A 14,713-nucleotide genomic window follows, 5' to 3' on the forward strand; every position below is an offset into this window, starting at 1 on the left:
AGCAGCCAGTCACAGCCATGCCATTAGTTAACATGCCTACATGCCTAACAGGATGTGCCCACACTTCTTAGGATTCCTCATTGGCTGAATCAAATCAATCTGGCTCATAGCATTATGGGAACTTCCAATTCCGGTATTCAATATGCAAAACGTATCGGAACTCAGTATCGGAATTCCGATACCGCGAATATCGGCCGATACCCGATATTTGCAGTATCAGAATACTCAACACTACCAACAATTCCCGATTCCCCACGTCATAGTTACGTTCAGATGGGGAGAATTTTCAAGAAAAGAAGGCACAGGGATTCATCTTATAAGTCACCGGATCTCCGCTTAAGATCCTGAAATGCTGAAACTGCTTCTGGAGACCAATTCACCACATCAACGCCCTTTTTGGTCAAATTAGTTTAACAATACCAGAAAAATTACTTATAAATTTACGGTAGAAATTAGCAAAACCCAAAAACTTCTGGAAAGCCTTCAAAGAAGTGGGCTGAACCCAATCATAAATGGCCTGTATCTTGGCAGGGTCCATTTCAATAGCCGACGGGGACAAAATGAATCCCAAAAATGAAATCCTCTGTACACCTAAGAGGCACTTCGATCCCTTAACATACAGAGAATTTTCCCTCAAAATCCGGAACACAGTCCGGAAATGTTCCACATGAGAATCCCAATACCTCTAAAAGATCAAAATATCATCCAGATAAATGATCAAAAACTTGTCCACAAAGTCCCGGAAAATATCGTTCATAAAAGACTGGAAGACAGAAGGGGCATTAGTGAGCCCAAAAGGCATCACCAGGTACTCAAAATGTCCCTCCGGAGTATTAAACGCCGTCTTCCATTCATCCCCATGCTTGATGCAAATAAGATTATACGCCCCCTGAGGTCAAGCTTGGTAAACCAACAGGCACTTTTAACTCTGGAAAATAAATCAGAAATCAGGGGTAACGGGTACTGATATTTAACAGTGATTTTGTTAAGGGAACGATAGTCAATACATAGCCTTAATGAACCATCTTTCTTGGCAACAAAAAAAACCCATCACCTAAAGGTGAAGAGGATGGTCTAATATGACCCTTCTCCAACGACTTCTTGATATAAGATCGCATAGCATCATGTTCAGGTACCAATAAGTTGAAAAGCCGAACCTTGGGAAATTTACACCCGGGCATTAACTCAATTGCACAGTCATAAATCCTATGAGGAGGCAAATATTCAGACTTACTCTCACTGAATACATCAGAAAAATCAGCCATATAGTCAGGAATATCATGACACTGGGGAGAGGTGGAGAAAACAGGAGTGTCACTAAGAACACATTGACAACCCCAACTCACCACAGACACAGATTTCCAATCTAGAACAGGATTATGAGTTTGCAACCAAGGGAAACCCAGAACAATAGTATCATGCAAATTGTGCAACACCAAAAATTTTCAATTTTCTTGGTGGTCCAGGGCGACCAGCTTTATCACCTGGGTCCAAAACTGGGGTTTATTCTCCGCCAAGGGAGTAGCATCAATATCCCTCAAAGGGATAGGAGTCCGCAGGGGTATCATGGGAAAACCACAACATTTAGCAAAGTCCAAATCCATTAGATTCAAAGCTGCTCCTGAATCAACAAAAGCCTTAGCGGAAAATGTAGACAAGGAGCAGATCAGGGTAATCGCCAAAAGGAACTTTGGCTGTACACTGCCCACCTCAAATGTGTGAGCCAAACGCTTTTCTCGTTTAGGGCAGACAGCAATAGTATGAGAGGTGTCCCTGTAGAAAAAACACAACTTATTACGCCTTCTAAACTCCTGATGTTGCGTCCTAGACAAAACTCTATCACATTGCATGGGTTCAGAAGTTCGTTCGAAAGGCGGCAACATTTCTCATGTAGTTTTACGTTCAAGTAAACGCCGATCAATTTGAATGTCCAATGACATAGAGTCATCAAGACCAGAGGGAACAGGAAATCCCACCATAACATCTTTTACGGTTTCTGCCAAACCCTTCTGAAAGAGAGCTGCTAGGGCATTGTCACTCCATTTAGTAAGGACTGCCCACTTTTGGAATTTTTGACAATATAACTCTGCAGAATCCTGACCTTGGTTCAATGCCAATAAAGTTCTCTCAGCTTGATCAATAGCATAGCTTCATCATACAACAACCCCAAGGCTTGAAAAAACGCGTCCACATTAGCCAGAATAGGATCTCCGGGTGTCAAAGAAAAGGCCCAATCCTGGGGATCGCCGCGTAGCAGGGAGATGATCATTTTAACCTGCTGCACAGAGCTCCCTAATGAGTTAGGTTTCAGAGCAAAAAATAATTTACAATTATTCTTAAAATTCAAAAATTTAGACCGATCCCCAGAAAACACATCAGGAGTAGGGATTTTTTGTTCAACAGCAGATGATTGAGCGAGAAAGGCAGAAATTCCCCGCACTTCAGCAGCGAGTTGCTCAACATGATCAGACAATTGCTTAGTCTCCATTTAGACACAAAATATCCTCCTACAGCCCCAGAGAAAAAAGAGGAAAAAATATATGAAAAAGAAAATTCTGACACTTTTTTTTTATTTTTTAAATTCTTTCTTTCTTTAGCGTACCCTAGAGTCTACAGTTAGGCGGGTGATTCTGTTATGAATGGGTCACCGAGGAGGACAGCAGGCCAGGCTAAGCCACAGAAAACCAGAGAGGTTGGTAACTAAGTAGATGCAGAACCCTGATCCAGTCCACACAACTAGCAGTAGCCGTGGAACGTACCTACAATGATCCTAGATGCCTCGGCACAGTCGGAGAGCTAACTAAACCTAAAGCAAGAAAGGGGAAATCTAAACTACCCAGGAGCAGACCCCAAAGGAATAGACAGCCCCCAAACATGTCGGTGAGACAAGATGAAAACACAAACGCAGGCAGGAAAATAGACTGAGCAAATGATGGGGCCCACACTAACTAGACAGGAAAGGATAGGAAAGACACTGCCTGCAATCACACAAAAAGCCCTGCAAAAAGTCCAGCACGTCTGATGCACAAAAACACTGAAGTCGCACGACTTCGCCCACCTATATCAGCACTCTGGTATATTCTGAAAGCAAAGCAAAAAGACAAATATAAAAGGGGACAAAACAAACTGGCACATGCAGTAACATATGGGCGGTGATTCAGCACAGCCCCAGCCGGAGCTAGCTGACCCGCACCTATCAGAGATAAACAACACCAGATCAAATGAAAACAGAATAGCAAATGAACCACATAGCTGAACATGCAGGGAAATAGCAGGAGACCTCAAACCTCAGGAGGCACAGGAAGAAAATCACCAGCAGGGTTAGAGGGAGTCAGGTGTCTTAAATCCCAATCAGAAACCCCAGATCTCCCATCGTCGTCCTCATTATCAGGTGGCATGTCGCTGTCAATCAGATCAGCTCAACTACCTCCAGTAACCACAAGAGGGAGCCCAGAAAGAGAACTCTGAATATGACCAGCTCCACTTTCTTCAGTAATCACCAGAAGGAAGCCAGAGAGAGAATTCACAACAGTAACCCCAGCACAACCCTAACCCAAACACAACCCTAGCACCAACCCCAACCCTAGCCCAGCCCTAACACTAGCTCTAAACCCTCCCCTAATCCCAACACAACCCTAACTCCAACACCACAATCGTAATCCCAACACAACCCTTACCCCAGCCCTAGCCCCAACTCTAACCCTGGCCCAAACCCTAAACTTAGCCCCAACCCTAAACCTAACTGAAAAGAATGGAAAAAAAAATATATTTTTTATTTTATTAATTTTATGCATGTCAGGTCCAATTAGTTATGTTTAAACCTGTCAGATTAAAGTCTGGTACATAAAAGTCATCATTAGCATGCCCTTATTATATACTCTCCTACTTACCCCCAAATTTGCTGGCGTCTGTTGTCACTTCCGGTGGTTGGACTGCACAGTGAAGTGTAGGTCCATCGAAAATGACACGCCTATACCCATCCTGTTGTGTGCAGCCGGTATCCATTGTCACTTCCAGTAATTGGACCGCACAGTGGAGCGCAGGTCCAAAGAAAGTGACATGCCCAATCCCATCCCATTATGTTCGGCCAGAGGTCCCTCGCGCAAGATCCATAGAACATAGGATACTGCACTGTGTTCCGGACGAGTTTCTGGAAGTGACATCCTGCACCCTCTTATCTCTACTACTGGACATCTATTCAGCGGGCTCCTTCCGGTCCATGGAGCGAAAACTGGAGCACTAGGTGTCCGCTCATAAAATGTCCCCAATTGTTTCTGGTTTTTGGATCGCAAGGGGTATACACAGCCCCGTCCTTTACCCTCTTTTTGATTTTAAACCACATAGGAGACTCAATCATATATATGATATAGATATGTGTAATTGGGATATTATAGCCTTTAGGCTGGTTTCACATTAGCGTTGAAACAACGCTGCGCACTGCGTCGGTAAGCCCCGCCCCGATCCGGCTCCCTGCCCGCCCCATCCGGGATCACCGCCTACTATCGCATTTGCACGCATGCGATCGGCGCACCCTATCTTTAGGATAGGGTGCGCAGATCATGCGCTGCCAGTGTGAAAGTAGCGTGCTGCGCACTTTTGATGGTGCGCCGTGCGCGCCGTAATGCAACATGGGGGGATAATAGGGGATAGGGGAGGGGGAGAGGAGGAGTTGTTAAAGCTAATGGTCAAAGCTAAATGAACAATATAGAGAAATATCAAGGGATATTCTATCTATCTATCTATTCTCTTTCTTTCTATCTATCTATCTATCTATTATCTATCTATCTCTCTAGCTATCCTTTCTATCTATCTAGTATTTCTTTCTATCTATCTATTCTTTCTTTCTATCTATTCTTTCTATCTATTCTTTCTTTCTATCTATTCTCTATCTATCTATCTAGTCTTTCTTTCTATCTATACATCTATCTATCCATCTATCTATTCTTTCTTTCTATCTATTATATCTATCTATCTATCTATCTATCTATTCTTTCTATCTATTCTATTCTTTCTATTTATTTATTCTATCTATCTATTCTCTATCTATCTATCTATCTATTCTCTATCTATCGATCCTTTCTATCTAGTATTTCTTTCTATCTGTCCTTTCTTTCTATCTATCCTTTCTATCTATTCTTTCTATCTATTCATCTATCTATCCTTTCTATCTATTATTTTCTATCTATTCATCTATCTATCCTTTCTGTCTCTATTTTAAAAAACGGATCTGTAAAAAAACGGATGAAACGGATGAAAAAACGGATGCGACGGATTGTGACTGACGCCAAAAAACTGATGTGTGAAAGGGGCCTTATTTGGTATTTGTTGAACCTGATTTATACATGTGGTTTGGAGAGCCTTAGTTAGACATGTGTTAGTAAATAGGGCTAGTGGCAATGTTTATTCTGTTACATACGGATAAATTGTCAAATTTGAACTGGCTTCTCAGCAACTGACAACAAATCATCACTTTGTTATTAATGGAAAATATTGAGAATTTGACATTTATCAGATGGTCATCACTTCCTGAGAAGTACATTTTCCATATAGATCCTGCTGCTGATGAAAGAGGTTTTCTCATGATCATAAATGGGAAAATTTGTAAAATGATTGTAAAACTGACAAACTTTGCAATATGCATGTTCATAAAAAGCCTCTTTGTTCTCAAAAAGAGAATTGTTGATTGTTTTCTACTTGTTGCCTAAATTACTGGCCACTGCTGCAGACTATCAGCGGTGGACGATCTAAGTAATGAGCGCAGCACTTACAAGCTCTTTTCTAAGACTAAGTCCATCAGCCTTATCCTATAGGAAAACAGCTTTCCAATGTGAGGTGTTTTACAATTGGAGGAGTCTGAGGGTATGTGCAAACAATCAGTAATTGCTGCCGGTTGGGTGCTGCCTACTTGTGCAGCATCAGACCCGCAGCGGCAGATATTACAGCATAGTGGATGGGATTTCCAGAAATCCAGATTTTCCATAGTCACTTGCGGATCACCCAAGGAGACGGACATGTGGCGCGTATTTCCAGACTGCAGCATGTCAATTTCTCTTGAGGAGATGCTAGACTCCACAAGCGATATTTCACCAATATAATGTATTGAATGTGGTAAATCCTCACGGTTCAGTGATCACATGCGGAATCACCTGCATTCAACAGACGGCAGCACTTTGGACACAGCGAACATACGTTGCATCCGGATCGTGGACACCCGGCCATACAGACTGGTCTGGACACATTACCCCTCCGTCAGCAGCATTTTATGGACAGAAGTGCTGGGCAGTGGAAGTGAAATCCAATTGCAAGACTGATTATTAACCAAAAATACATGTATTTAAGAAAAACAAAAATATTGCCCCCAAAGGCAGACAACCCCTTTAAATTCAGCACCCAGGAACTATGGCTAGCAGTCATGGAGAACTTTATATGTGCTGATTTTTAAAATATACAGATCAAATTATGGAGCTCTCTCCCCCTAAACACTGGTTTAAAGCAAAGTGGAAAAAGTAGTGCAAATACTTTTGTATTTCAAATTCAAATTAAATAGACTTTAACACATCCAATGTCTTTGAATCCTTCTCCATTACACTTGCAGTGTTGATCTATGAATGTACATTAAGTTGCTTAGTCCAGCGGTTTCTCTGACAACAATGACCTTAATAACTCAATATAGGGCAACCAAACTGCACAAGTTGTTTAGGACAAGGATTTAATTATACTCACATAATCCAACTTAATGTAAAATACATATAAAATCACAAAACACATGTGCCATTTTTTGCCTGACCCTAGGCTTCATCTGTTGGCTTATTGCTGGAGCAAGCTGCGGGTGCTCAATGACCTATGATGAAAAAAAATGGAAGCTTGCAGATGTAAGGTCAGAGATCATTGAGCATGTGCAGCTTGACCCAGGAAGAAGCCAACAGGCGAAACCTATGGTTGACCAACAGCTGGCATGATGTATATTCTTTTACTTTAAAATAAGTTGGATTCTGATAATGAAACCCTTATTTTAAAGGGAATCTGTCACCCTTTTTTTGCCCTATCAGCTGCCGGCATTGACATCAGGGGCTTATCTACAGCATTCTGTAATGCTATAGATAAGCCCCCGATGTAACCTGAAAGATAAGAAAAACATGTTCGATTATACTCACCGGAGGGGGCGGTCCGGTCCGATGGGTGTCGCGGTCCGGCTCCTCCCTTCTTCATACAACGCCGTCCTCTTCTTCCCTTCCTGTAGTAGCTCCGGCGCAGGCGCACTGCTCTCTCTGCCCTGTTGAGGGCAGAGCAGAGTCCTGCAGTGCGCAGGCGACGGAAGCTACTACAGGAAGGGAAGAGGACGGCAATGTATGAAGATGGGAGGAGCCGGACCGGACCGCGACACCCATCGGACCGGACCGCCCCCCCCCCCTCCGGTGAGTATAATCGAATGTGTTTTTCTTATGTTTCAGGTTACATCGGGGGCTTATCTATAGCATTACAGAATGCTGTAGATAAGCCCCTGATGTCAATGCCAGCAGCTAATAGGGGAAAAAAAGGATGACAGACTCCCTTTAAACTTGTCTAGCTGGGCTGCCCTACATTCAGTAACTTTCTTGAGTCTACTGTATTGATGTTGGAGAAACTACTGGTCTGGAAATGCATTGGTTCTAGAACACATTTATAAACTGACACAGCAAGTGCGGTGGAGAAGTAGGATTCTGGTGGATTTTCTGACTTGTTGTAGAAATCATAGATGTTGGAAAGCGTATCTAACCCGGGTTTGTGAATAGTAGGGGTCTTATTCATTGCAGTTATCCTCTACGCTATGGAAAGACTGATGTTTTCATTTTGGATCAATCTTGCATCTAAATGAATTGATAAAATTAATTTTTGTTGAAAAGAATAGCATCTTGACAATATAGTAATCTCAGAGCGTGCCTCTACTGGAGCCCCCCATGAATCAACCATAGCCTGTGAAGGAATCACTGCATAAACATAAAGCCTTCCATGCATCTGCCAGGTCCCTCCGGGAGGAGAGACCCTTTTAGTAGCTGCCCTCTACTCTGGCTAATAAGTAAGGGTCTGATATAGCGACCCCTTAAAATTTCCTCATAGTGAATTGGTTTTCCAAAACAGACAAGGGGGGGCGAGTGGGGGGGGGAGTCATTTATTAATATCATCATTTCACAAGCCGGTCTTAATAAAAAGCCCCTTAGAGCAAGATGCAACTAATTTATTAAGATGCGCGCACCCATAATCAATTAAGCACATCCCTGGCAGCCCATGCGCCAAAAGTAAAAGTGATCCCAGACGTAGGATTGCAAGATTTACTATATAATTTACACTGAGTTATGTTAGATTTGTAGCCACCCACTATTTAGGAAAGCTCCTGCCCAAATAAGGTGGGCTCCATTTGTGGTATTTAGGGCTCATACTCACATGCGAGAAACTCGGAAGAGTCTCGCACGTCAATACCCGGCACTCGGGAGCGTAGCGTGCGGCTGCATAGAAATACATGCAGCTGAACGCTCCACTCTGAGTGCCGGCGGCAGTGCTGGGTATTGACGTGCGAGACTCTTCCGAGTTTCTCGCATGCGAGTATGAGCCCTTATAGCGAGAACAATTATTTCCCGACAAAGTCGGGAATTATATATTTTGCTTTTCCTAACTAATGCAAATTAAACCTAAAGTGCATGGCTCTGGCCTATTAATAACCCTTACATGAATACATATTTCATTTACTTTGCAGGAGAAAAGTTATCACGCCTCCCAAAACATAAAGCAGTTTAGATCTTCGCGATGCTTGAAGGAAACGACGCGTTCTTCAAAAGTAAAAGGCGAATTAAGATGGTTAGTAGAGATTTACAGTTTCCAGATAAGCTTGAAAGAAATGTCCTGCAAAGAGATAAAAAAAAATATTCAATGTACATCACACATAGGAGTAGACCCTGATTTCTGGAGTTTCCCAACGCTGAGTGCACACTGTCAGGGGCTGCCTCAATAGCCTGCGCTAGAAGAAAGGGCTTTGTGTTGCCAAGCGATTAGCGCAGATATAATGAGATTTACCCCAATCCTGCTTTGCCCTTTCCTATTTTAAGCAAAATTGTGTGTTTTTGTGAATTTCTCAGTGTGTCTTACACAATGTTGCAAACAGCAGCTTAACTTTCCTTTTAGTTTAATGAGTCTGGATATTTACTATTCAAGAGGCGGCAATAGGGGAACACCTGTCTACACAGGGAAGAACCTCCCACCCCCTCTCTGCGGAGGATGAAACATTATCCTAATGTTATATTCATAGGCAGAAATGACTTGTTACACTTTCTTTGCCTGCCCATACTGACAAAAGGGAAGAGTAAAATGCCCTCCAGAAAAAAAAAAAAATATCATTATTATGTGACAGTAACCAACCAAAGAAAACACTCCAGAAAAACACGTAGGATCAAATAGAATTGGCCTTATGAAATCTGATTATTTGGAAAATTAGGGAAAGGCCCCAAAGTCACTTTCCTGCAGGCAAAATGGAGCCGGGCTTCCTAAATACATGGGGGCCTCTGGAAATAGGAGGAACGGGTGTACAAACAGAGGCAGGACAGATTTGGAGCTGTGTTTGGCATGCCGCCTCCGTGTCCTTTGTTGGGTTTTCTAAGCTGCATTTTGCGCTTTGCTTTCCGCTCGGCTTGGCGCACGCAAACTGAATTTGCAAGTAATTTAGAAAGGGAGCGAGTACCCGGGCGAAGAGAATGGGACTAGCATTCTAGTCACGTCCCTGCTAACTGACAACAAGCTACCCTGCCAAAAAAAAAAAAAGCCCCAATTTCTTTTTTTTTTTTGAATCTTAGTAATTGGGCACTTTTACAGGCAGCTCACGCTTTTTGGATAGAATGACATGCTTATAGATCAGTGTCTCTGATCTAGCTGCCTCCTCCTCCTTTATAGGCTGTCTGTTTCTTGAAAACAGCATGAGATTTAGGATTTAGGAAAAGTTTGCTTTATTGAGAGGGCAAAAACAAAAAAAAAAGCGTTATACGTCCGAGTTATTAAGATCAAGTTTGACTAGAGTTATGGCTAAAATTCCTTTTTTTTTTTGCACATTGTATCTCCTGCACAGAGCCTAGATTATCTATTATGCTGCAGGGTCTGAGAAGAGGAGGGGGCTGCCCCGAGTCCTCACTGGTTGGTATGGAGCGCCCTCTCCTCAGCCCTTTTTTTTTTTTATTTAGTCATTCTTTCTCGGGTGCTGGTTTAAGGACAATAAACCCATTAATCAATCCTTTTGCGCAGCAGCCTTTTCATGTATGGGATGGCAAACAATTGGTCCCCAGCTTTATTGTGTCTGCCTTAAATAGATACATCAGCCTGAACTTTGCCAGCAGCGTTTACAAAGTACGGGAGGACGGAAGAAAACAGAACAAGGCAAAGTTATCTTTTTGTATAAAATATTTTTTTTTCGTTTTATTATGAAACTATTGTGTAAATAAAACAAACAAACAAAAAAAAAAAAAAAACAAAAAACATTTGTTACGAAGGACCTTTGTAATAAAACAGTACAGGACCTTTGTAATAAAACAGTAAGAAAAGGCAGTGGTGTACGGTTCCAAGAGGCAGCATCGAAACAATGGACCACTACAGTATTTCGCTTGTTTGGACAATAGCTGCATAAAACTTTTTGTTCACTGTGAACATTGTTTAATGACACGATTAAGACATTATCAAAAATGTTCTCTAAAGTAAGACACGTCGGTGCTAAAGTACATCTGGTGGAATTCCCACCCCACCTTTAAAGGAGCGTCCTTTCACGTAACCACGCACAAAATGGCGGTTGCAAGGTAATTCGAGCAGGGATGGGCACAGCCTTGGCACCCCCAGCTGACGCTGGACTACACACCCCGTGACAAGTCATGCTGCTCTTGGAGATGTAGTTCACCGTGGCCAGAGCTCCACAGGGTGACTATCACTGAAATATATAGACTACAAGTCTAAATCTGCAGAGGTAATAAGCATTACATAATAACGTACCGAGATATACACATTTGTAAAACATTTGTACAAAACTTCTATAAATCTCTCTTTTATATACAAAAATAGCTTAATACATCCCAAATGTCTGGGACACATAGAAATAGATTTTTATAATAAAAAAAAAAAAAAAAAAAAAAGATTGGAAGCATTTTTAGATGAAAGTGGTATAAAAATAGTAGTAATAGGGTTCTTTGAATATCAGCATAGATTGAATGCAACGTATCTCCACAATTCCAAGATCCTGGATCAAAGATCATCCTTGAACTTAAGACTGGTGTTGTCTCTTGAAGGGCTCAAGTTTCGATTTTTGGGGGGGAAAGCCCTTGACTTGTCGTAAGGATCATTGGGGCCAGAAAGTCTCTTGGTTGTGTTGAGTTGGGCAGTGTAGGCTCCACCACCCATGTCCCAGCACAGGTCTGAGTCTCTGTTCATCCGGTAGACCCCACTGGAGTGCAATGTAGTGCTTCAGTGTTCTTGGAGGGGCGGCTAGCTCCCATGGGCTTCACCTTCTCTTTCTGAGCAGAAAGCTGAACTTGCCATCTGAGCATCAGTCCTGAAATACAAAGCAAGAGTTACTCATTCAGACAACAACAAGGCGGAACATCAAGGCTTGGGTTACACATTAATGTCTTTACTGTCACTGTCTACCCTGACACTTGGAAAGGAGCAGGAGAGGAAGAAGTCACTATGATGACAGTCATGATCAGGACAAGTTACTGGCACACAGGTGGCACCATGCCACAGGCTAACCAAGGAGTGGGATGAAGGAGATGACAACTCACCTGCTCCTCAAAGCTCAGAACCAGGTGGTGAAGTCTAGCAGGTCTTGTTCCTCTGGACTCAGGGGATCATAGGAGCCTTCATCGGAGGAGTAGGAGGAGACAGGGGAGCCTGCCATAGAGTTCATGTCATGGCCATAGTTTGGGGAGATGGTGGGTGACAGCACCCCGGACTGGAAGGCGGCACTGACAGCGTCATGTTCGTCCAGCAGCTGCTGCAGCGCCCTGATGTACTCCACCGCCGAGCGCAGCGTCTCCACCTTGCTCATCTTCTTGTTGGCAGCGCCGTTGGGCACGTGCTCCCGCAGGGTGGCGAAGCCCAGGTTCACCAGCTTCACCCGGTTCCTCTCCCGCTCGTTCCTCCGGGCCACTGCCGCCGGCTGCTGCTGCGGGAGGCTGTAGCCAAAGCCAGTGAAGTTCAGCCTCCTCTTGCACCTCATGAGCTCCGGGGAGGACGAGCGCTGCCGCTTCACCTGCTTTGGTAAAGACTTGGAGCCGGGCTGCCCAGCGTCCCCCGGACTGAGCGGCAAGCTCTGGGCATAGTAGCAGGCTGGCTGCAGGAAGGGCTGGCTGGAGCCGCTCTCTGCCTTGGCAGTGGCGTCCATGTGGCTGGCAGTGAGTGTCCGGGCAGCGGGGGAGACTCGTGTCACTCGCGTGTGTGTCGGGCAGCTCCGTGCCGCACGTTCCCTGGATCAGCGCTCAGTGCTGGGGTCGCCCGGACGCCGCCGCCTTTTCAATGGGCACAAGCTGGACGTGCGCGCTGGCCCCGCCCCTCTCCCCGGGCTGCATTCTCGGCGCTCTGTTGTTCCAGTGCGTGCGCCTGACGCGTGCCGCTCCGAGTCGTGAATAAACAGCTCACTGACACTGAGGACGGGGCAGAGGCTGCCAGCTGTGCCACTCAGGGCGGCCGGGGCACCAGCCCGGCACTGCACACCCACCTGTCACTGAGCCACACATCCACCTGTCACTATAGCACACATACCACCTCACCTGAGACCCCCAACTACTGACACTGAGGACGGGGCAGAGGCTGCCAGCTGTGCCACTCAGGGCGGCCGGGGCACCAGCCCGGCACTGCACATCCACCTGTCACTGTGCCACACATCCACCTGTCACTATAGCACACATACCACCTCACCTGAGACTCCCAACTACTGACACTGAGGACGGGGCAGAGGCTGCCAGCTGTGCCACTCAGGGCGGCCGGGGCACTAGCCCGGCACTGCACACCCACCTGTCACTGAGCCACACATCCACCTGTCACTATAGCACACATACCACCTCACCTGAGACCCCCAACTACTGACACTGAGGACGGGGCAGAGGCTGCCAGCTGTGCCACTCAGGGCGGCCGGGGCACCAGCCCGGCACTGCACATCCACCTGTCACTGTGCCACACATCCACCTGTCACTATAGCACACATACCACCTCACCTGAGACTCCCAACTACTGACACTGAGGACGGGGCAGAGGCTGCCAGCTGTGCCACTCAGGGCGGCCGGGGCACCAGCCCGGCACTGCACATCCACCTGTCACTGTGCCACACATCCACCTGTCACTATAGCACACATACCACCTCACCTGAGACCCCCAACTACTGACACTGAGGACGGGGCATAGGCTGCCAGCTGTGCCACTCAGGGCGGCCGGGGCACCAGCCCGGCACTGCACACCCACCTGTCACTGTGCCACACATCCACCTGTCACTGTGCCACACATACCACCTCACCTGAGACCCCCAACTACTGACACTGAGGACGGGGCAGAGGCTGCCAGCTGTGCCACTCAGGGCGGCCGGGGCACCAGCCCGGCACTGCACACCCACCTGTCACTGAGCCACACATCCACCTGTCACTATAGCACACATACCACCTCACCTGAGACCCCCAACTACTGACACTGAGGACGGGGCAGAGGCTGCCAGCTGTGCCACTCAGGGCGGCCGGGGCACCAGCCCGGCACTGCACATCCACCTGTCACTGTGCCACACATCCACCTGTCACTATAGCACACATACCACCTCACCTGAGACCCCCAATTACTGACACTGAGGACGGGGCAGAGGCTGCCAGCTGTGCCACTCAGGGCGGCCGGGGCACCAGCCCGGCACTGCACACCCACCTGTCACTGAGCCACACATCCACCTGTCACTATAGCACACATACCACCTCACCTGAGACCCCCAACTACTGACACTGAGGACGGGGCAGAGGCTGCCAGCTGTGCCACTCAGGGCGGCCGGGGCACCAGCCCGGCACTGCACACCCACCTGTCACTGAGCCACACATCCACCTGTCACTATAGCACACATACCACCTCACCTGAGACCCCCAACTACTGACACTGAGGACGGGGCAGAGGCTGCCAGCTGTGCCACTCAGGGCGGCCGGGGCACCAGCCCGGCACTGCACACCCACCTGTCACTGAGCCACACATCCACCTGTCACTATAGCACACATACCACCTCACCTGAGACCCCCAACTACTGACACTGAGGACGGGGCAGAGGCTGCCAGCTGTGCCACTCAGGGCGGCCGGGGCACCAGCCCGGCACTGCACATCCACCTGTCACTGTGCCACACATCCACCTGTCACTATAGCACACATACCACCTCACCTGAGACCCCCAACTACTGACACTGAGGACGGGGCAGAGGCTGCCAGCTGTGCCACTCAGGGCGGCCGGGGCACCAGCCCGGCACTGCACATCCACCTGTCACTGTGCCACACATCCACCTGTCACTATAGCACACATACCACCTCACCTGAGACCCCCAACTACTGACACTGAGGACGGGGCATAGGCTGCCAGCTGTGCCACTCAGGGCGGCCGGGGCACCAGCCCGGCACTGCACACCCACCTGTCACTGTGCCACACATCCACCTGTCACTGTGCCACACATACCACCTCACCTGAGACCCCCAACTACTG

The 14,713-nt window shown here is 46.6% G+C and overlaps 1 protein-coding gene across 1 annotated transcript; it reads right to left on the bottom strand.

The window, feature by feature from the left end:
- Positions 1 to 10,401: 10,401 nt before the first annotated feature.
- ASCL1 (achaete-scute family bHLH transcription factor 1) lies at positions 10,402 to 12,504 on the bottom strand. Its single transcript, XM_073575162.1, has 2 exons — positions 11,784 to 12,504; positions 10,402 to 11,554 (listed from the first exon to the last, which is right to left on the bottom strand). The coding sequence occupies exon 1, from the start codon at positions 12,383 to 12,385 to the stop codon at positions 11,798 to 11,800; it is 588 nt and encodes a 195-aa protein (XP_073431263.1). The 5' UTR covers positions 12,386 to 12,504; the 3' UTR covers positions 10,402 to 11,554; positions 11,784 to 11,797.
- Between the last annotated feature and the right edge of the window lie 2,209 nt (positions 12,505 to 14,713).

Source organism: Dendrobates tinctorius, unplaced genomic scaffold, assembly GCF_039654945.1.
Source record: "Dendrobates tinctorius isolate UK_male_01 unplaced genomic scaffold, ASM3965494v1 ptg000043l, whole genome shotgun sequence".
Taxonomy (NCBI): Eukaryota; Metazoa; Chordata; class Amphibia; order Anura; family Dendrobatidae; genus Dendrobates; species Dendrobates tinctorius.